Here is a 24,111-nt window from a genome sequence, read left to right on the forward strand (position 1 = left end):
CCCTGGACCCGCTCTAATCAATCCCACTACGTGAATGAAGCAGCTCTTGTCAAGTGACGACACACTGCCAGATTCAGGGGTCAATTCTCAGTTTTCATCCTCTTCACCCTGTCAGGAGCATTTGACACACTTGATCACACCGTCTTTCTTTTATAAATAACAGTGTTACTGAGATATAATTTATGTACATAAAATTCACTTTTAAAATTAGAATTCAGTGATTTTTTAGTATATTTACAAAATTGTGCAACTGTCTACACTGTTTAATTCCAGAACACCTTCATCCAAAGCAAACCCCATACCCATTTGCAGTCACTCCCCATTGCTCAGTCCCTGGAAGTCACTGAGCCACTCTCAGTCTCTGTAGATCTGTGTGTTCTAAACATTTCATATAAATGGAATAATACACTATGTGTCTTTTTATGTTTTCCTTCTTTCACTTAGGGTAATATTTTTGAGATTCATCTATGTTATAGTATGCATCAGTACTCCATTCCTTTTTATGGTTGAATAGCATTCCATTGTACAGATAGACACATTTTGCTTACCCAGACATCAGTAGATGGACATATGAGTTGTTTCCACTTTTTGGCTATAACAGTTAATGCTGCTATAAACATTCATGTACAAGTCTTTATGTAGATACATGTTTTGGAATTGCTTTATAACATGGTAACTGTATTTATTCCTTCCCTGTTGAATCCCTTTACCCTTGCCTTTCAGGATATTCTCTTAGTTTTCCTTCTACCTCACTGTTCACTCCTCAGTCTCTCTGGGTCTTCTTTCTCCAACCTTGGCATGCTCTGGATATCAGTTCTTGGTCTGATCTCTTCCCTTCTCTATTTAGATTCACTCCCTAGACGATCATTTCTAATTACTTAGTTTTTAAATATCATCCATATATATAGATGGCTCCTAAACTTGTATTTTCAGTCCAAGTTTCTCAATTCCAACTACTATATCCAGCTGTCTCCAACTCTCTGTTAGGTGCATGCATGTCCAAAGTTATTAAAGTTTTTAGCACATCCAAGGCTATAAACTCCTGATTTACCCACCAAAATCTATACTCCCTGCTATCTTTCCTAACTCCCTGATGGCAGTTTCATCATCCTTGACTCTTGCCTGCCTCACATCCAGTGCTTCAGCAAATCCTGTTGATTCCACATTCAGGTTATATCCAGAATCTAATAATGCCTTCTAACCAGCTCCTGGATTCAAGCCATAAGCATCTCGGCTACTTCCTAGTTGGTATCCTTGTATTACTCTGCCCCTTCTACAAGTCTCTTCTCAATGCAATACTAATGACCCTGTTAAAATGGAAGTCAGACACGTTACTTTTCTGTTCAACATCTTCCAAAAAGTTTCTGTTTGCACAAGGTAAAAACCAAAGTCTTTAAAATACCTATGGGTATACATGATCTGGGCCCTCTGCTACATCACTGGCCTCATCTCTTGCCACTCTTCTGATTCATTCAGCTCCAGCCACAGTGACCTCCTTACTGTCCCTCAGACTTGGGAATCATGCTTCCTTCTCAGGACCTTTGCCCTGCTCTTTTCTCTATCTGGAGTGTTCCTCCCCAAACATCCCTTTCAGACATGTCTTTATTTATTTATTTATTTATTTATTTATTTATTATTTATTTATTTATTTATTTTTAGGTCTGTGTTCAAGACTGCCAGTGGCCTCCCCAAAACCTATTCTCCCTCCCTCCCTCCCTTGGCTTTATACACTGAATTACATCTATAAGACTACTTTCTCTAACTTCCCAGGCAGCTGTGTGTCACCATGTGACTAAATTTTGACCCAATAAAAGTAAGCAGTTATATTTCCCTTTAAGGTGAGCCATGCCCTTCCTTAACCCTCCCTCCATCCCACCAGGTTTGTAACACAAACCCATGAGGGTTTTTACCCTCATAGAATTTATATCTGGGTAGGAGGAAAAGACAACAAATAAATAAGCAAAAGTAAATATACAGTGTGTCAGATGGTATTATGTGCAGTGGAGATAAATAAAGCAAGGCCAAGGAAGTGGGGAGTAGTGCATAAGGGAGAATTCTGCTATTTATTAAATTGTGTCAAAGAAGGCGTTACTGATAAAGTAGTATTTGACCAAAATCTTGTATCAGTTTGGATTAGGTTCGCTTGCATATAAATAAACCCCGAACAACATTGACTTAAACAAGATAGAAGTGCGTTTTTCTCAAATAAACAAAACCTGTATGTCAGGCTGGCACCGATAATGAGACTGTACCAGGTAGCTTACAACTTCACACAATGGCAGCACGCTCCTGGCCCAAGGTGTTGCCATCTGGGCCACAGAAGGTATGTTGCCTCCTTGGATTACCACTAATCAGCTAGTTCGCCCCGAATTTTACACTTTATCACTTTATTTCTCACTGTCACTTTGGTCAGGAGAAAGGGCTTTTAATAGCCAGTTTTCCTTCATCTATACAACCTTGGGCAGCTCATTTCAGTTCTCTGGACCCCTGGACTTCATTTTTTTTTTAATGTTTATCTATTTTTGAGAGAGAGTGAATGAGCAGGGGAGGGGCAGAGAGAGAGGGAGAGAGAGAGAATCCCAAGGAAGCCCTGTGCTTTCAGCACAGAGCCCGATAAGGGGCTGAAACTCACGAACTGTGAGATCATGATCTGAGTCAGACACTTAACCAACTGAGACACCCAGGCACCCCTAGACTTTATTTTTGAAATAAAGGAGTTGGAGTAGACCTCTCTTCAATTCAAAACCTGAGTGGTTCTAAAATAAACATCTGATTTGTTAATTTTCCACCTAATTTTTCTGGTATAAATGTGGAACTTATATGACCAGCTATAATCAAACAATTCAGTTATATAATGTTTTTTTTTTTTTTACCTCAACACTTATTTTCAAAACCTCAAAGAGAAATTATTTGCTTCTTGGCAAATTTTAAAACTTTGAATCAGCAGCAGCACATATTATTCTAAGGTGTTTGTTTCTAATTCACCTGCCCAGGATCTGTCTCAGAGATATTCCTTCAGACTGAGAAATGGGGTGGTAGGATAAATTAAGGCAGGTGTACTTTTTAAATCTCCAAAGGATATTGTGATGTGCCCCACTGGGTCAGAACCACTTTTTCACAGCATTCCTTCCAGTGTTGGTAGCATCCTTTTGGAATAAGCTTCCAGAGAACATCCTATTTTAAGACTCCTTCACCCTGTATAATCCTGTCCTCTACATTAGCAAGAACTTGAGGTCAAAAGATTGTATTTGGGATGAGATGATAAACATTCTCATTGATTGATCATTGATTTTGATAATTAGAAATAAGTGATCAAAAATTTTAAAGCAAATTTTTATTTTACTAATAGAAGGAAAATTTTTGAAAGTCTTCTATGTAAATTCCTAAACTGCTCACTTTACAATTACTTTCTGCGTGAATTTTTTCCCTGGTAAAAGACCTGAAGTCAGGGACATGAATGAATAACTTTGTAAAATAGCAGTTGGAACTGTGTTGATGTGAATAAGCCTCAGCTTACTGCCATGTACAGATTGATCTGTGAGCAGATTCTAAAAGGTGAGACTTCTTGAGCCTATGTCCCAGGTCAGACGGCTCTACTGTGGGATCGCTTATGCTGAGTAAATGTAGCTTCCTGCCCCTTCTTCCCATTTCTGTACCATAGCCATTTTAAAAATTAACTTATAAGATTTGAAACAATATAAATGAAATTTCTAAAATAAGAGCAATGCTTACACAGGAGAATGAATTTACTTTATCGTATCAACGGATAATCTGTTAACATTTCAGTGTTTCTGAGAGGAAGGTAGATGATGTTTAGTTTGGTCATTCATTTGTTCTTTTATTACTCAAATATATAGTGGTTGCCTACTATTTGCCAGGTGCTGTTCTAGGAGCCAAGGCTACAGCAGTTAGCAAAACAAACAAAAATCTCTGCTGTGATGCACCTACCTTTGCAGAGGGGAAAGGAGATGAAAAGAGAACAGTTAAGGAACACCAAGTGCTGAGGGTTCCTTACTTGATTGGTACACACTCTGAACCTGTAATTGATCTATCTGATCTCTTTCAAGATAAACTATTTTTTTAATTGTGAAATTTTTGTCTTTGTACACAATTTTTCTAACAAAGTTAAAGTGATTTTATTCTAAAGTACAGACTAAAACTTAGATCAAGATGAGATTTTAATTAGTTATAACTTTAACACTGACCCACTTTTACAAAAAAAGGGAGGGAAGGAGGGAGGGAGGGAGGAAGGAAGGAAGGAAGGAAGGGAGGGAGGGAGGGAGGAAGGAAGGAAGGAAGGAAAAGTATGTACAAGAAACTCCCCAAAATTCCCTAAAGCATGTTAATAGCTTTCTCAGAAAAAAGCCTGGGCCATCAATTAGCACTGTCACTGGCACATAATAGATTGATCAGATTATCAGAAAAACTGCAGCTGTTTAGTAAAAAAAACAAAAAAACAAAAAACAAAAAAAAAAGACCTCACTTTTGAAAAGCAAACTTAGATATTTTTAATTAAAAACAAAGGCTTTTTTCAGATTTAGAGGACTTTTTTAACCTTTTTTACCCTAGAAATGTCTTTTTAAAAAAAATCGGAGTTTAACATCTCTTTTCTAGTGCTCTGTTATTTCACCATTTCTTCTTATGAAGATTATGACTTGAATGAGCATGAAGTTTGGCAAGAGGCTATGCCCTCTTCCATACAAATGATAAGCGGAGAGAAAAAAACGGTCAAGGAGATGAGACAGTCTAATAGTCTTTATTTAGAACGTCTAAATGTTAAAAATTAACTTTTCAGACTCCTTCTGTCACAACTTCCTTCATTATTTGAGCCTTGATTGTGATTTTCTGCCCTATTCTAAACAGAGCTCAAAGTATCTGAGGATGAAAAGAATAGACTTAACAGTTTTTCTAATTTCAAATTGCAAGCCCAGCAACTGACCAGGACTTAGGGTGACTCCTAAGACCAAAATATTATTTTTTTATGCTTGAGCTTCAAAAAACTTAAAACTACTTTGATAGCATTCTAAATTGTTGTTATAAATTGTCCTGCACTTGAGGAGGGGAGCTGAGATGGAGGCATAGTAGGAGGACCGTAGGCTCATCTTGTCTCTCAAACACAGCTAGATAACTATCAAATCATTCTGAAGACCCATAAATTTTCCTGCACTTGATTCATATGCACATTACTTTGCTGGGAAGAAACCCATAATAAGCAATGAACTCACTCCACCTACACAAAGAAAAGGGAGATTTGGATTTTAGAGACTGGTCCCTGTCTAGTCAACTGAGCCTTTCCTCCTGACTCACCTGCCATCCCTTTGTTTCAGTCCTGTAGGACACACAACTCTTACCCTGCAGTTGCCTGGGGGATGGAAGGCCTGTACTTATGACTTACAATTGTGGCCTCACAGTGATAGATTCATATGGATAAATATTAAATTGAGGTACATGATTTTTTAATGTTGTTAGTCACATCAATGTATAAAGGTAAATCAGAGCCTAGTTTCACAGATGTTTTTCTGGTTCTGGATTTCCTGTTCGATTTTTAAAGATGAGACCATGTTAAAATATTGGCAGTGTTGACTGTGACAAAATTTGTTTTTTGGCCTTTGAAATTTATTTGTGTATGTTTTAAGTATGGTGATGATCTGAGTTTTATTGGAGGTATATACCTATATGCATTTTTATTTGCTCAATGGGCTCACACTGTATTATATATCATAACACAATTTCACAGTCTCATTAAAAACTTTAGAGATATTTTAATGGCTGAGATATCCTTCAAAATATAGATGTGCTATAATTGCCTATGATAGTAATTTGACTTTGTAAAATGCTTACATTTTTGGCCCATTATAAATAAAAAAATATGAATACATTTTCTGTATAGTTTTGTCCTCATAACTGACTTTTTCTCCTAAGATTATACTGCTAGAACAGTTCAGTAGATGCCAGAGAGATAAATTTAAAGAGAGTTTTAACTACTAATGCCAAAAAAAGGGAAGAAAATGGTTTGCGTTATGGACTGTAATGTGACTTTCATCCAAAAGTGTCTTTTCTTCTTGCAATTCTAATGTTTAACATGTAACCAGATATAGAAAGTAATGGTAAGCACGAGTACTGAGGCCTGATTCCCTGGGTTGTAACTGTAGTTCTGCCACTTACTCAATAGAACAAATAATTCAAACTCTTAATGCCTCAGTTTCCTCATTTGTGAGATGGTAATAATAGTCGCTGCCTCTTTGGGTTGTCATGACAATTAAATAGATTAATTGATATAAATCTCATGGAACCATGCCTAACACAGAGTAACACTACATCTTTACAACTAATAGCAGCAACATTCAGGAGAATATTTCCTAATTTTACTTTATCAAAGGTTATTCTTTTGTTTCTAGCCCCATGGCATCTCAAAATCTAAAGCAGCTTGAATTACTTGTGTTAGACTATTCCATACCTGCAAATACATGCATGGAATGTGCTCTTTTTACAGTCTCTGGAATTGTTAGTATTTCGGTTATACACATCAATCACACAACAAGTGCCTAGATCCTTATCTCAAACAGTCAATGGCAGAATTCTTCTGAGCAAAGTGTTTTTCATAAATGGTTTGGGGGCTTTTATAGTTTTCACTTCAAGTACAGTATCATGAAGCAATCACTAAAAAAAACGAAGCCAAGTCTGCTTTGACTTAATGGATATCTCCAGTGGAAAGGAAAAGCTTTGTCACCTCAGTATTCCAGATGGTTGGCAGTTTTCCAACTGCAGCCACATATTATGAGGGAAACTGCAGGTGGATCTCTCGAAGCACATGAACTCCCTTTATCATAGGCTTTTAGCCCTATTTGGAGTCCCTGCCCCACAGAGCTTGACTGAACCTCACAGAATCAATATCACCCATGACTAGACAAGGCAGGCCTAGATGACCTAGCTGGCCCATTTTTGCTAAACCTATAGCTGACCTGGGCCCATTACATCTTGGCAATGGCAAAAAAAAAAAGGGAGGGTGGAGCCAGAAGAAAAGGATAGAAAAAGAGGAGCTGGGTCAATACAGGTTTCTTCTTACCATGCCCCTGAATCAGTTTCTCAGCTTTAGCCCTACTGACATTTTGGATCAGATAACTCTTTTTTGTGACAGGCTGTCCTGTGCATTGTAAGATGCTTCATCACATTCCTGGTCTTTACCCACTAGACTCTAGTAGCACACCCACTCACCCCCATCATGACAACCAGTAACGTCTCCGGACAAAACTGGCTGCTGGAGAGAAGAACTGCTTTAAGGCTACACTGTAATAAGATGTCTCCTTGTATCCTTTGCCTTGGATAACTGGGGTCTTCCTCCTCCTCTGAGAGTTCTATGATGAAAGGAGCCCTGAATACCACCTTAAAGTGTAAACGTTACACAATCTGAGGTGGACACTCAGAGCATAAAAATAAAACTATCTCTTCTACCTACCTTATAAGGCCAAGGCTCAAATCACGTGCCTCTAAAAAGCTCAATTCCAGCTAAGGCAAAGACAGTGATCTCTTTACTTTTCTCAAAGTTAATACATTTGTACTAAAATTAATGACAAAGGTAGAGCAGCCGATTTTAAATTTTTATCTATTTTTCCTACAGTAATCATATCTGTAATGAAATGTGTAGTCTTGAAGGTACATCTTCATGATGGTATCATTTATCTCCTTTAAAAACATGCATTCCACGGGGCGCCTGGGTGGCTCAGTCGGTTAAGCGTCCGACTTCAGCTCAGGTCACGATCTCGCGGTCTGTGAGTTCGAGCCCCGCGTCAGGCTCTGGGCTGATGGCTCAGAGCCTGGAGCCTGCTTCCAATTCTGTGTCTCCCTCTCTCTCTGCCCCTCCCCTGTTCATGCTCTGTCTCTCTCTGTCTCAAAAATAAATAAACGTTAAAAAAAATAAATAAAAATAAATAAATAAAAAAAACATGCTTTCCTTTTAAAACGTGTGTGTGTATATATTTATATAGTGTATATATATATTTATATAGTTTATATGTATATATAGTGTATATTTAGTGTATATATATAGTGTATATATATATATTTATATAGCGTATATATATATATAGTGTGTGTATATATATGTGTGTGTGTGTGTGTGTGTGTGTGTATATATATATATATATACACACTCTATAGTTCTAATGGTCTCAGAGTTACTGAGCTACCTTTTTCTAACAATTTTGTTCTCTCATAGGCTTCATGTGGTGTTTTCATGTACTTGTGCATAAGATCAGCTCTTTGGACTACTTTAGTATATATTAATAAATTTATATTTTAAAGTTCATGGCTAATGACAATCCTGTTGTATTTAAAAAAATTTTTTAATGTTTATTTTTGAGAGAGAGAGAGACACACACACACACACACACACACACACACACACCGAGCGTGAGTGGGGGAGGGGCAGAGAGCGAGGGAGACACAGAATCCAAAGCAGGCTCCAGTCTCTGAGCTGTCAGCACAGAGCCCGAGGTGGAGCTCCAACTCATGAGCCATGAGATCATGACCTGAGCCGAAGTCAGATGCTTAATGGACTGAGCCACCCAGGCACCCCTCTATTTTATTTTTATAGAGATTAAATCATCACAGAAAAATACTTTGAAAAATGTGCCTGATAGAGTTTATGGTATCTGAGTCTTAAGTGATCTGTTTATGTAGTCTATTTTAATGTAAACTGACCAAGTGGAATCAGCTACATGTTACCTTTCTACCTTAGAATATTTCTCCTTTACATAAACTATTGAATCAACTTTAGAACGCCCAAATTATCACTGAACTTAAAATGCTATGTCCTTATTTTAACACCATAAAATGTTGCCAAACAACTATTCTTATATTTGTTTTAATATTGAGAGAATTAAGTCTGGGTATGAGAATTTTTAGCTAACTAGTTTGAAATCTTACTGCTTGTTCAGTGTATTTATTTTTCCTGTCTACTCATATGAAAAATAGCCACATGCAAAAGAGCCCCTTTTATGAAATATATAATAGCATATATTTGTACTTTTAATATGTTCTCTTGCTGTTTACCTAAATATTTCTTTCATAAGTAATCTTGGCAAATATCTCAGTGAACTATAGTTTATAATTTTAAAAAATTCACTTTCCCTTGATTTTCATGAACTTTTGTGAACACTCTACAGAGAAATGTAATGGAACAATTCATTGGTAATTGTCAGATTTGGGCAAGTTTTACTTAACAATATTAATAAGTTAATATTAAATTAATTTAAATTAATATTAAAATTAATATTTTGAGTACTTTGCTCTGTGGTAAATGTAACTATTTGCTAAATTATTTTCATGTGTTATTTTTGTAATTCTCATAGAGGTATGAATTTATTAAATATTGATGTTTATAACTGTCCCCATATTACTTTTTTTAATTGCCTGTTACCCTAGTTTCTTGGTCAGTCAGTGTCTTTGGAATATCTTACAGTTGAAAAGTGTGCTGTTGGAGCACCCGGGTGGCTCAGTGGGTTAAACATCTCACTCTTGGTTTTGGCTCAGGTCATGATCTCATGGTTCATGGGTTTGAGCCTCATGTTGGGCTCTGTTCTGATACTGCAACGCCTGCTTGGGATTCTGTCTCTCTTCCTCTGTCTCTGCCCCTCCCCTGCTCATGCACTCTCTCGAAATAAATAAACTTAAAAAGGAAAGAAAGAAAAGAAAAAATACCTTCTAAAAAAAAGTGTGTTGTCTGACAATAAGTATTAATGGGTTCAAAACTTAACTAGACTCAATGGCCAAAATGTTAAAAATAATAATATAAATAAGAGGAGGAAAAGGACACGGTAGAGGAGGAGAAAGGGGAAGAGAATGAGACTATAATCTCTGTGTCCAGACATCTGGCTGAGGCCATATAACTTAAAAATATAAAACAACTATCAGGCGACATGAGATCAAGCATGGATTTTGTGGCAGTGTATTACAGGAATTCAAAGTTGGGAAAGGTCATTAAGACCTGAGCTTAGTTAGAGACGCTCTGTGGAAAGTGGATTCTTAAATTTTTTTTTAATCTTTCTACTTATTTTTGAGAGAGAGAGACAGAGTTTGAGTAGGGGAGGAGCAGAGAGAGAGGGAGACCCAGAATCCAAAGCAGGTTCCAGTCTCTGAGATGTCAGCACTGAGCCCGACGCAGGGCCTGAACCCGTGAACCGTGAGATCATGACCTGAGCCAAAGTCAGACGCTCAACCGACCGAGCCACCCAGGCACCCCGGGAAGTGGATTCTTCTCTCAGCCTCAAAGGAAGTTAAGATTTGGTTTGGTCTTAGGCAATTGGTGAGTGGCCAGTGATGAATAGATGACATTCCAGTTGAAGGACAAGTATAAGAAAAGTCCAGGAGATGAGAAAGAGCTTCCTGTGTAACAAATACAATTGATCTGAGGGTGTGAATTTTTCCTGAAACTCTCACATGATTTTTACACAATTTCAGGAGAAGGATATCAATTGTATTCACATTGTTTCTGATGCAATATAAAAGCATGAGGGTGTTTCTGGGGTTGGAGGGAGCACATAACCTCAGATAGGAGAAGTCAGTACACCAGGGTTTACTTGGCACTTGTGTTGCCCATGCTTCTAGAGACAGAAGAGAACTAAAAAGGTGCATTTTTCCTAGCTATTTCTTTAGTTAAAAGTGTATTAGACCATACTTTGCCCTATAAAAGAAGATGACAACAGAAACTATTAGCGAACTGGTGCAGATTTTACTTGCTGGTAGTAAATATTTCTGGACACCTTTCTGATATTGTCATCCTTCATTTCAGTGGTTCTCAGCCCTTTTTGTCCCCTGTCTTTTTCTATTTCTTCTTTCCTTCACTCCAGGTTGCCACTCTGATATACTCTCATAATCTCTCATTACACAGCATAATTATTCTAATGGTGGGGGCTAGGGGAGGGATGGATGGGGTAAGCCTGGGGAAGATTTGTATCAGAATCCAGGAGAGGGATGTGGGATGTATATGGTTTGAAAGTTCCCCTTGGAAGTATTGATATCTCCCTTTCTCTGTGCCCTTTGCTTTTTAGCAATTTATTTTTAATATTTTAAATTCTATACCTAGGTTGGTATTTTTCTGGAATGTTATTAATACATTAGGTTACTAATAAATTAGAACAAATTATCTTTGATAACTTAATCTGAAAGATTTTTTTAAATCCGCCCTCCTCCCCAAATTGTATTTTCTAGATCCCAAAATCCAGGAGTGAGGGATCTATTCAGTCACACAGAGTACCACAACCAGAGCTGTCAGATGGTGTTCCTCAGGTCAGCCTGCGGCTAAGTCATAGAAAACCCTACTGGAATGATGTGAATTCAGCAGAAGATGCTAGTGGTGCAAAGTTGGTATCCAGGTTGGCATGTTTCTTTTGTTTACATGTTACAGCGTGTATTGTCTGCTCCCATGTATAGCCTGGCATACTTAGGAATGTTTGCATGTAACTACCACTGGGGTCAACAGGATGCAGATCAGTAAAACTATTTAAATTTCCTTCTAAGTTTTGGGAATTTTATTTGAGTAATAGTTCTTACCACAGAAGTGTTCCTGATTTGTTATATGTACTTTTTTGTTTATGTTTTAAAACAAAGTATCTAGTCAACTGGACTGTGCTAGGCTCAGAGTTGTAAGTGGGAAGAGTTACTTCTTGGTTCCCTTTTCATAATATGGTCAGTGGCCAGTATTATTTGCAGTCAAAATGGAGATCAGAGTTGTTACTGGAACCAGCTGTCACTAACACATTTGAATGTATCATTTTAACTATTTATTATGTTGCACATTATACCGGAAAACAAACCTCTTTGTTATACTTGAAGAAGACATGTAGGGTTGTTTGTTTTTTTTTTTTTTTAATAGATAAAATGGAGTCTGAATCTTTTTAACTCCTAGCATTTGGAAGTTTTTCCCTTTAAGAATTTTCAGTCTTTTGTTATAACTTAAAGCCCATTTATTTAAAAATCCATTATAGGGGCGCGTGGGTGGCGCAGTCGGTTAAGCGTCCGACTTCAGCCAGGTCACGATCTCGCGGTCCGTGAGTTCGAGCCCCGCGTCGGGCTCTGGGCTGATGGCTCAGAGCCTGGAGCCTGTTTCCGATTCTGTGTCTCCCTCTCTCTCTGCCCCTCCCCCGTTCATGCTCTGTCTCTCTCTGTCCCAAAAATAAATAAACGTTGAAAACAAAAAATTAAAAAAAAAATCCATTATAAGAAAGCTCTAGAGAATTGAAAGATATTTAAGACATTAAATAGATAAATAATATAGCTCAGGAGCTTACCACTTTGGATTACCTTATGAAAGAAGGAATTCCTATAAAAGATGAAGAGAATTTAAATAGGAAGAGAAAGAAGGCCTAGTCAGGAAGTATAATAGAGGTATTTGGGAAATAGAAAACAGGTATCATGTGAGGAATTGGTTGGAGATAAGGCTGGGAAAATGGAGGGCGCCCAGGTCACTGAGGACCTTGAATGCCAACTAGAAATATTTTTGCATTTAGTCTTTCCTTCACTGAACAAATGATCAGCACTTAATCTCTGGTTCCAGGAACTGCTTTAGGATCAGGGATGCAGCACTGAACAAGGCCAACCAGGCCCCTGTGTTTATGGAACTTACATTTTAGTGAAGGGAGTAATAGGAAAACACTTAGAAAAAGTGGGCGGGGGGCGGCGGGGAGCCTGTGGAGATCATTTCAGCTCTAATAAGTGGGGATATTAAGAAACTAAATCGGGTTAATGTCCCAGACTCACACAAAGACAATTTTAGTTTGGGCAGGGAAAGCCTAAGCTGAGATGCAAAGGGGGAAGAGAGTGTTGATGAAGGTCAAAGAAAGTGCATTTCTATGCAAAAGAACTAAGCTAGGGAAGTGGGCTTCATCCTGTAGGTAATAGGAAGCCACTAAAAGTTTCACCTGGGTAGGAGTAGGTGATGGGAACCATGGAAAATTGTATACTAGAAAAAGTAATCTTTCATCAGCCTGCAGGATCAGTGAGACAAGGGAGGGCTGGAGGTAGTTATAGTATTGATTCATTCAACTGTCATTAATCTTTATGGAGATCTAGTTATGTGGCATTTACTTGCTGGTGCTGGCAATTCAGAGAATTAAGAGACCTAAGTCTTACACTTGGGACACAGAGGAAAAGTAAATAAAAGTTGAATTGTGATCATTAAACACACATATACTAGGTGCCCATCATCTACCAAGCACTGTGAAATGGTCTGGTGATAAAGTCGTAAGTAAGGTTCAGGTGCTCTTAAAAAGCTTCCAGTACAATACCCAGGGTGCTGTGTGAGGCCAGAGGAGGGGAACAGACCACATCAGGAGAGGAGGGTCAGAGAAGGTTTCAGAAAGAGGACAACTTTAGAAATAGGACTAGTAGGATAAGTAGAAGTTTGGGGGGCAGGTAAATCGAGACAAGGTGCTCCTGGAAGAAAACAACATGTGCCAGGACATGCGGGGTGGTGAGGACAGCTCAGAGAACAGCAAGTGTTGCAGTGGATTCAGGACCCTGGGGTTTAGAATGTAGATGAGGCTAGAGGTGGGCTAAGAGGCTAAATAGATCAGATCATGAAAAACTGTCCCCCATATTAAAGGCTTTGGATTTTCTCTTGACCATGACAGAATGTGATCGCAGGAATATAAGGTGGCGGGCAATCCAAGCAGACTTGTATTTTATAAAGGCTCCTGTGGCATCTGTGCGGAAGGAGAGGTTATGGGTGCGTGGGATCAGTGAGAAGGCCACATGGTGGACCCAGTGCCACCTGTGAATCTTGGCAAAGGGGCAGACGAGTCTGCACTTTGACAGAGGGCACGAGTGGACTCGGTCCAGAAAGGGTTGGGCTTGTTTTGTTTGTTTTACTCCATTTGGGGTGTTATAATATTTTAACAACTGAAAGGCCGGTTTGCGTGCATGGACAGAAAGACCCTGATGTTCCTAGCCTGGAGGTAATACAACAAGGCGTCCAGAGGGAATTCGGAAACGAGGGAGCAACATCTTGAGAAGCACAGGCTATGCACCTGCTGGATAGCTGTGCTGCTGGGGCCGGGTTTGTGCTATGTGCAGTCTTCACCACTGAACGGCAAGGGTGTCATCAGTGGAGGAACTGGCCTTGGGCAGTGAGGAAAGCTCCAAAAATAATAAAGGCCAAAGATAGAAATACTGGACCTTTTTAAAGTTTTCTTCTCTAGTTTAAATATCCAAGTCAAGTGGCTGGGTGACAAGAGCTAGTGTAGATGTTATCTTCTGAAATTACTTGGTAGAGAGTTATGCCAGGAATGCCTTAATGAAATAATGAAAAGAAAAATTTTAATATTTGTTCTTTATATCTTTTTTTTAATTCATCCAGGCAGAAAATGAAAGGGAAGAAGTTTCATAGGGCACCTGGGTGGCTCAGTCAGTTGAGCATCTGACTCTTGATTTTAGCTTGGGTCAAGATCTCATGGTTGGTGAGATTGAGCCCCACATGAGGCTCCATGACCAGCATGTAGCCTGCTTAGGACTCTCTCTCTCCCTCACTCTCTCCTCCTCCCCCGTTTGTGCTCTCTCCTGAGCATGCTCGCTCGCTCGCTCTCTCTCTCTGTCTCAAAAATAAATACTTAAAAAAAAAAAAGAGAGAAACCATGCTACTCATCATCAAGCAGTATTAACTCATCCAAGTTCTCGTCTCTGTCCATAATCTGTAATGTCCATTCAGAGATTTTACTATTTACTCTTTATATACCTCTTCATAGATGGTGAGACAAATTGTCAAAAGACAAATGGAGATAATTAAAATAAATTTAACTAAAAATAAACTTTAAATCCTTCATATATCTTTGAAGTAAGAGAATGGATATTATGGCAATTTTCATTTCAAAAATGCACTGATGAAGCTGTTTCTATTTATTGTCCAGAACAAGTTATTAGTTCATAATTTTTTTAAAATTTTTTAGTGTTTATTTTTGATAGAGCACGAATGGGGGAGGGACAGAGAGAGAGGGAGACGCAGAATCCCAAGCAGGCTACAGACTCTGAGCTTTCAGCATGGAGCCCAATGCAGGGCTTGAACCAATGAGCCACGAGGTTATGACCTGAGCCAAAGTAGGATGCTTTACCAACTGAGCCACCCAGGCACCCTAGTTCATAAATTTTTAAATAAATTCGAAGTGGTATATGTGATATACACACAACTTTTTCTAAATCTTTAAGGAAGATTTTCCTTAACAGTTGATTAGTTGTGCCAGTCTTTTTTTTTTTTTTTTAATTTTTTTTAAAGTTTATTTTATATTTGAGACAGAGAGAGACAGAGCATGAACGGGGGAGGGACAGAGAGAAAGAGGGAGACACAGAATCGGAAGCAGGCTCCAGGCTCTGAGCCATCAGCCCAGAGCCCGACGCGGGGCTCGAACTCATGGACCGTGAGATCGTGACCTGAGCTGAAGTTGGACGCTTAACCGACTGAGCCACCCAGGCGCCCCAGTTGTGCCAGTCTTAAAACAGAAAGGTTGGCAATAGTGTATTAAATACATTGTTGTGTGCCTATTACCTAATACAAGATTTACTTTGGTTTACCAACTTTTTTTCTAGGAATTGTCAGGCAGCCTTTAGCTGGGTTTTTCCTAGTATTGATTTTTTTATTCTGTAGTTGCTCTTTGGGGAAAAAAATTTAGCAGAATTTATTCTTGTTTGGTCTATGACCTGGTGAGTTTGGTTTACTTTACAAAAAAAAGAAAATCGTTCTGTCTGTACTTTAAAAATCAGTGCACCACTTTTATACCTCATGGTTTGGTTTACAGCAGAATTACCATATTAGTTAATAACAAAGATAAAACCAAGAAAGAACCTTTTGGTACTGAGATTTCCAGAATGGTGAAGTGTCCTATGATTTTTAAACAACAGGTTAAAGGCTAATTTCTAGGGCTTTTGAGAAGCAATTTTTGGCTAACAGTGTGTGTTGATAACTTTGAATGTTTAGAGTTGAGGCCTTGTTCAGTATTTTTCCCCAGGTTGTCTCACTTGGTCTTTTTCTTCTTCATTTCAGTTCTTCTAGGGAGTCTCATTTCTTCTTAAGATGTAATAGAAGTATGAATTGTTACCAGCATGTATTCACTATTTTGTAGTCTTCAGATAGTGGCAGCAAAAATAAAAGTAAAGAGAGCTACACACTTAAAGTGTGATGTTTTGAGAGTTCAAAAAGGAGGGGATATCACTTACTGCTTACAGGCTGATTTCTATCTTGGAGCATAATTTATTTAGATGAATGACATTTTTTCCATATTTCTATAATTTTCAAAAATTGGCATTGAGGCTATGATCATATAAACAATCATTTTTCTTCATAGAATCTGTCCCAATTAGAGTGATTCAATGAAAAAAGCTTAAGGATAAGTATCTCTTGATTTTGTTAGAGCTCAGTAGAATTATCTATTTTATATTGAATTCCAAGCCAAAGACAGAAGTACTTATTGACATGTTCACTTAATTCAGTGAAAGCATTAGCTAATCCATGTATGTCATCTAAAATTCACAGCAGCAGTTTCAAAAATACTATTAAAAATTCTTTTTTGTAGTTGAGATGTGTACATTACTGAAACTCACAATAGACTGAAAAGCATAATTTCTAATCTGACCTGCCTACTTCAAAGGAGTCAGTGCCTGCCCTTCTCCACACTGTAGCACAAATTTGGAGGATCAGAGGCACTCACAGAAAACAGGAGGTTATTGGACAGGTGCATCCTTTTAAGCAAGGCTGGAACATTCCAGTTCCTTTCGCTACACATGATACTCTTATTCCTTTCAAAGATACTGAGGACAAAAATAACACACACACACACACACACACACACACACACACACACATACACACACACACCTACACCTACACCTACCTGTAGGCATTAACTAATATATTAAGAAACCAGCCATTTAAAATTTTTCCTAGAAGGGAAAGTTACACATCCATCCTCAAAAGGAAAAAGGGTAAGTTCTATTACATGTAAAGTTGGAGATGTTAAAATGATTAAAAGCTTTAGGGATAGCTGTCTTACTATCTGTTTCAATGTGTGAGATAGGTTAAGTGATCATTTCATGTTTCTAGCACTATATTACCTTCAGAATGTTCTTAAATTTTAGAACTTAAAACAGGATTAATACTTTAGTTTTTTAGATTTTTAATAGTATTTATTGCAAGGTTTTATTTGAAAGGTAATATATTTCTTTAAATGTGTCATTTTCTTAAAGGCCAAAGGAAAATCTCTAGTTTTGTTCTATAAAATCCGTGAAGACTCAAGAAACCATGTGTGGTATGTTGCCATTTATATGAAATGTCCAGAAAAGACATGTTTAAAGAAATAGCCAGTTGAGTTGTGATTCTCTGGGGCTGGGGGTGGAGGACCAGGGAGGCACAGAGATTAATGTAAATGCCCTGAGGGATTTTATTTGGGGGGAACGAAAATGTTCTGAAACTGATTTATGGCAATAGCTAGACCACTTGGTAAAGTTACTAAAAATCACTGAACTGTGTAGACTTGAAAAGGTAGATTTTAGGATATATAAAATATACCTCAATAACATTGTTTAAAAAAAAATACAAGTACCAAAACAAATGAACAAACAATTGCTGGAGTAGTAAGAAATGGATGTACTCTAACAAGAAAGCCACTTGATTGCAAACTGCTAAAATGCAACTACTGTTATAAGTAAATGCTGTCTGCAGAGAAGGTTATGTTTGTTACATTTTAAGAGAATTTGTTCCTTCATACTTTTCATCGAATATGACAGTACGGTGGCAGGAATAAAGGTCAGGTCCTCTTGGAAGCTGATTTAGGAAGAAGAGGGAAGGAAAGCTCTTTGGACAGAATCTGGAAGGATCCTAGGTAATGGTGTGCAGTGCTGTAATCAGAAGTTATCGAAATGATCAGTATTTCAGGGAGACATAGAAAAAAAGCTCCAACATCCTGGGATATTCACTAAAAAAATGTCAGGGGTCCGTTGTCATAAGCAGAAAAGTTACCCAGTGTGGTTCTGTGTGAACAGAAGTTGTGGTCTCCTGTCCCACAGTGAGGGTCCTATAGATACATAGACAGTGAAAGTTTTGTACCTGGCTCTTGCATAAAGAGATAAAGAAATGAAGAGTGATTTAAATGCTTTCCTTTTCTGCAATCAGAATAAATAGTTACCATTTGCCAGTTATTTACCTAAAATAATATGATGAAGAATATACAACTAAAGAAAGTATCTTTGTTGCAGAGTTGTTTTTAACTTGATAGGTAAATAAGGTAAACTACAATAAGTCAATGTGTATTAAAGACAAATCTTTTCTTAAGAGAGTGTTTCTGTCCAAGAGAGTTGTTTTATTCTAAAAATGCTTTCCTGTCCATTGATTCCATTTTTCAATATTTTTGATGAGTTATATGGGGAATAGATGATTCTTAGAAAAATTTAAAACATCACTGATAACACTGAAGTTCCCAATGAATCATTGGGTCTATAATTCTTTTTTTTTTTTAATTTATTTATTTTAGTAAAGAGAGAGAGAGAGAGAATGATAGAGAGCAGGGGAAGAGAGGGGCAGAGGGAGAGCGAGAGAGAATCTTAAGCAGACTCCACATTCAGCACAGAGCCTGATGCCGGGCTCAATCCCACAACCCTGGGATCATGACCTGAGCTGATACCAAAAGTCAGACACTCAACCAACTGAGACACCCAGACGCCCCCTAGCTCCATAATTCTAACTCCTTCCCCTCTCCTCCTGCTATGGTAGGTTGGTTGTATATTCTCCTAGACTTATTTCAATGTATTTATACAGAATGTATTTTTAAACACTTTCTACTTTTTAAAAACCAATCTTCATCATACTCAATGTATTGTAGTTCTTCACATATTCTTGAAAATTCCCCATTTCCTGTGTTGCTTCCACCTGTGATGTTCCTTCCCTTCCATTCCCACCTCCAAATTCAGTGACCTTCATGTCTCCTTCCATGGCTACCTGTTCCATCTCTGTCTCCTGTCCCCTCCACAGTGAATCTAGTCATAGCATGATAGTTTTCAAATCAAGTATCTTGGACCTGAACTCAGTTCTAGCATTCTAGTGCCTGTCAGCTATCTCCACCTCAGCCTTTACCATAAACTCACCCTACCAAAGACAACTTGTCTTCCCCTCTTTGCCTCTCCACTTTGTCATGGGTTTCATTCTCTCAAGCACTAGACTCAAAACCTTTTCTATGATCAGTCACCAAACCTTGTCAGTATTTTGTTTTCAGTCTCTCCAACATCCCTTTCTCCATTTTCCCCCCTGAGCTCAATTCTGAGTTAGGCCTCCATCACCTTGTGGTTAGATAATTACTGCATTTTCTGCATTCCCCTCTCCTGCTGGGTTCATTTTCTTTACACAAGCTGGCCCTATGCCTCTTTCTTCAACTTCTAACTCTATACAATGACTTCTACACCTCTGTCTCCCATTGAGAATTCTCTACTGAGCCATATCCCCACATCACTCTAACACACTGGTCAGCCTAGTCCCTCATATATGTCAAACTCTTTCTTGCCCCCTCCCCATCATCTACCCATAGCCAGCCAATTCCCAAATACTCTTTGACAATCTCACTGTCTTTATTTTGCTTCATTACTGCCACACTCCTTACCAACTCTGCAGACCCAGAAACTTTTAAACAGATGATACTCCTGCTCAGAACTATTTGGTAGCTCATATGTACACAGCCTATAAGAGACTCCTTGCTCCATCCTCTACTTGTCTTTCCAGTTTCTTCTCCCTCAGCTCTGTGCTTGTCTTTTTCTCATACCTACAGCCACCACATAACCCATACTTTCCAGGACTACCTTGGTTTTAGATACTGGCATATATTGCAGCTTTGGTTTCCAGATGACCACAATAAGGCAGATATCTCAAAGTGAGTTGAATGATTTTTTTTAGTTTCCCGGTGCATATAAAATTTTATATTTATACTATACTATAATCTATTAAGTATATAATAGCATTATGTCTGAAACAACAATCTATATGCCTTAATTTAAAAATGCTTTATTGCTGGGGCACCTGGGTGACTCAGCTGGTTGGGTGGCCAACTTCAGCTCAGGTCATGATCTCACAGCTCATGGGTTTGTGCCCCACATGGGGCTCTGTGCTGAGAGCTCAGAGCCTGGAGCCTGCTTCAGATTCTGTGTCTCCCTGTCTCTCTACCCTTCCCCTGCTCGCATTCTGTCTCTCTCTGTCTCTCAAAAATCAATAAACATTAAAAAAAAAATTTTAATGCTTTATTGCTAAAAAAATGCTAACCATTATCTGAGCTTTCAGTGAGTCATAATCACTGATCACAGATCACCATAATAAATATAATAATAATGAAAAGTTTGAAATATTGTGAGAATTGCAAAAATTTGACATGAAGAAATGAAGTGAGCATAATGCTGTTGGAAAAATGGCACCAGTAGACTTGCTTGATGCAGGGTTGCCACACACTTTCAATTTATAAAAAATGCAATATCTGAAAAGTGCAGTAAAGCAAAGCTCAATAAAACGGGGTATGCCTGTGTTCTCTTTAAGATTAGGCCATGTGTCATATTTTGTCTTTATATTTACTTTAAAAATTATAGAGCAAAGTAACAGAATAGGAGGTCCTCCTCTCATTTCCCCCCACAGCAACACTAAATTAGTGGCTGTCCATGGACAAAAGTGTCTTTGTGGGAGCTTCAGGATCCAGGTAAAAGGTTGCAAAACCCCAGTAAAACCCAAGACTGAGGAGGACCATTTTGAAAAGGCATTCCTGCACCCAGGTGACAGACTCACAAACTATAGTTAGATAATAATAACTACAGACCCAGAAAAGAGCCCAGGCTATCTGTGAACTCAGCTGCAGCCCCATTTGGTCTTGGTGCTGTTGATAGCACCATCCTCCAGGGGACAAGGAGGAGCCACACCACCCATGCCTTGAGTAATAGGTCCACTGGCCTCAGTTCCAGCTGTAGACCATGAAGCAGCCTGTGACCTAGCTCTGGCCCCTCTCAGCCTTAGTCCAGAAATAATCCTTCCGACCCAGAGACCCAGTGAGAGAGACATCTATCCATGTCCCCAGAGACAGACCCGCCAACCTCTGTCTGCCTGAGGATCCTAAAGTTGTCGTTGTGCTGGCTCCAGCCCATCTCACCCACAGTCTAGGAGTACTCCTGCCCACCAGAGACATGATGGGAGACCCCTCTCAGCCACCAGATGCAGGCCTCTTGAACATGGTCTGACTGTATATCCTGAAGTGGCCCTGTGACCTAGCTCCAACCCCATTGGTCATGGTCCATGGGAAGTCCTACCCACCTAGGAACCTGTTAAGAGGCACACTCATCCATACCCCTGGAGCAGGACTACAGACTTCAGTCCCAGCTGTGGACCTTGAAGCAATGACTCAGCTCCAGCCTCTACAGCCTCAGACCAGTTTGGCCACCCAAGGAACTCCCAGGTTGCTGGTAACCCTCCCAGGAACCTTGCAGAAGCCACCCTCATCTGCGTACCTGGTAACAAGCCTACTGTTTGCAGAACCAAAAGCTGACCCTTGTCTCAGTGCCAACTCTATTGGCCAAGGTCCTGGAGGCAGTCCCATCACCCCAGGGATCAGGCCTTCCAGCTGCAACCTCACTGCAGAACCAGCAGCAGCCACATGACCTGAAATCCCAGCTGAAATCCTAGAGGCAGTTCCATCAGCCCAGGGACCAACAGAAGGTTTTTATGTGCCCAAACCAATCTGTAAAGACCAGAAGAGATGCTTGCTCCTTCAGATGCAAGATACCAACACAGGTCTGCACAGATCATAAAGAATTAAGCAATTATGACAGCACAAAAGGAAATTAATAAAGCTCCAGCAACCAAACCCAAATAGAGATCTACAAATTGCCAAAAAAATTTCAAAATAATTATCCATAAAAAGCTCAATGAGGGTCACCTGGGTGGCTCAGTTGGTTGGGCGTCCATTCTCGACTCAAGTCATGATCTCATGGTCCCTGAGTTCCAGCCCCACGTCGGGCTCTGTGCTGACAGCTCAGAGCCTGGATCCTGCTTCAGTTTCTGTGCCTCCCTCTCTCTCTGCCCCTCCTCCACTCACACTCTGTCTCTCTCTCTCTCAAAAATGAATAAATGTTAAAAAAAAAAAAGTTTTTTAATTCAGTGAGATGCAAGATAACACAGACAACTAAATGAAATAAAAAAATACTTGAAAAAAATTTAAAAATGTAATAAATGAAAACCATAAAAAAGAACCAAACAGAAATCCTTAAGTGTAAGGATATAATGACAGAAGTGAAAATTCAGTAGAGAATTTCATCAGCAGACTTTAGCATGAAGAATCAGAAAATAAAGACAGGTCATTTAGAATATATACAGAAACAAAAATTAAAAAGAAAAAAGTGATAAAAGTATATGGAATCTACATGACACCATCAAGTGAATGATGGGAGTCCCAGAAGGAGAGGAGAGAAAGAAAGGGGAAGAAAGTTTATTTAAAGAAATAATGGCTGAGGAGTGCCTGGGTGGTTTAGTTGGTTGAGCATCTGACTCTTTTTTTTTTTTTTCCAACGTTTATTTATTTTTTTGGGGACAGAGAGAGACAGAGCATGAACGGGGGAGGGGCAGAGAGAGAGGGAGACACAGAATCGGAAACAGGCTCCAGGCTCTGAGCCATCAGCCCAGAGCCTGACGCGGGGCTCGAACTCACGGACCGCGAGATCGTGACCTGGCTGAAGTCGGACGCTTAACCGACTGCGCCACCCAGGCGCCCCGAGCATCTGACTCTTGATATCAGCTCAGGTCATGATCAAATATATTTTCAAGAAATAATGGCTGAACATTACCTGAATCCTAGAAGGAATGTGGACATCCATATGCATGAAGCTCAAAGGACCCCAATCAAGATTACTCTGAGATAGATTACACAAATCATCAAACATTAAAGACAGGGAATATATATATATGTGTATGTATATATACATATATATATATATATACATATATATATATATATACACACACACATATATATATATATATATATATATATATATATATATATATATATATATATATATATAGTGCGTGTATCCTTTGAATCAGTATTTTTGTATCCTTTGGGTAAATACTTAGTAGTGCAATTGCTGGGTCAGAGGGTAGTTCTATTTTTAACTTTTTTTTTCTTAAGTTTATTTATTTATTTTGAGAAAGAGCATGCCTACAAGCAGGGGAGGGGCAGAGAGAGAGAAGTCTATTGACAGAATTCCTTTTTTAATATTCAAAATGTTATATTTAAAAAATATTTTTAAACATTTAGTGTTTTTTAAACTATTTTTCAAAGATTTTTTTAAAATGTTTATTTATTTTTGAGAGAGAGAGAGAGACAGAGTACGAGTGGAGGAGGGATAGAGAGAGGGGGAGACACAGAATCCAAAGCAGGCTCCAGGCTCTGAGCTGTCAGCACAGAGCCTGACATGGGGCTTGAACTGACAAACCGCAAGATCATGACCTGAGCCAAAGTCGGACACTTAACTGACTGAGCCACCCAGGCACCCCAAAGTTTTTATTTTTAAGGAATCTCTACACCCAACATGGGGCCCAAACTCACTACCCTAAGATCAAGAGTTGCGCGCTCAACCGAGTCAGCCAGGCACCCTGGAATATTTGGTGGTTTGGGCGTAGCCTACTCCTCAGGTTATGAATGTGGGTATTGGAAACACTGAAGACAAATGAGCATCATATATCCAAAGATTATCTGTATTCTACATACCTAAATATCTGATCATTTTTCCTCTGTAATTCCTCAAGAGAAAGTAATGAAGTAGTAGTATGTTAACAGGCACAATATCAAACCTAACTCTTATTTTATTATGTTGGCAAGGTATACCTAAAATGAATGTATTGTCCTACAGAGAACTACTTTGTTGTGTTTTTTTTTAAATAATGTCAGAATTTTGGGCCTGAAATCTTATCTATGTTGTTCTCAAAGAATGTCTGCTATTACCCATATAATTGTAAACCAAACTTAATTTATTGGACATTTTGGTAAATTGAGTCCCTCTAGGATTTGCATTATTCAGGCAATACCAATGAAACAAAGATTAGAAAAGACGTATCCA

The 24,111-nt window shown here is 38.8% G+C and overlaps 1 protein-coding gene across 7 annotated transcripts in view; it reads left to right on the plus strand.

Annotated features, from left to right (window-relative positions):
• FAM13A (family with sequence similarity 13 member A) overlaps positions 1-24,111 on the plus strand; it is a 362,868-nt gene that overhangs the window by 217,360 nt on the left and 121,397 nt on the right. For 6 of the 7 annotated variants that reach the window (XM_045473125.1, XM_045473066.1, XM_045473115.1 and 3 more), the window contains one exon: positions 11,209-11,372. In XM_045473125.1, coding sequence (XP_045329081.1) covers positions 11,209-11,372 — 164 coding nt within the window. The remainder of the gene's footprint in view (positions 1-11,208; positions 11,373-24,111) is intronic. The other variant, XM_045473096.1, reaches the window with a different exon arrangement.

The sequence above is a fragment of the Leopardus geoffroyi genome, chromosome B1 (genome assembly GCF_018350155.1).
Source record: "Leopardus geoffroyi isolate Oge1 chromosome B1, O.geoffroyi_Oge1_pat1.0, whole genome shotgun sequence".
Taxonomy (NCBI): Eukaryota; Metazoa; Chordata; class Mammalia; order Carnivora; family Felidae; genus Leopardus; species Leopardus geoffroyi.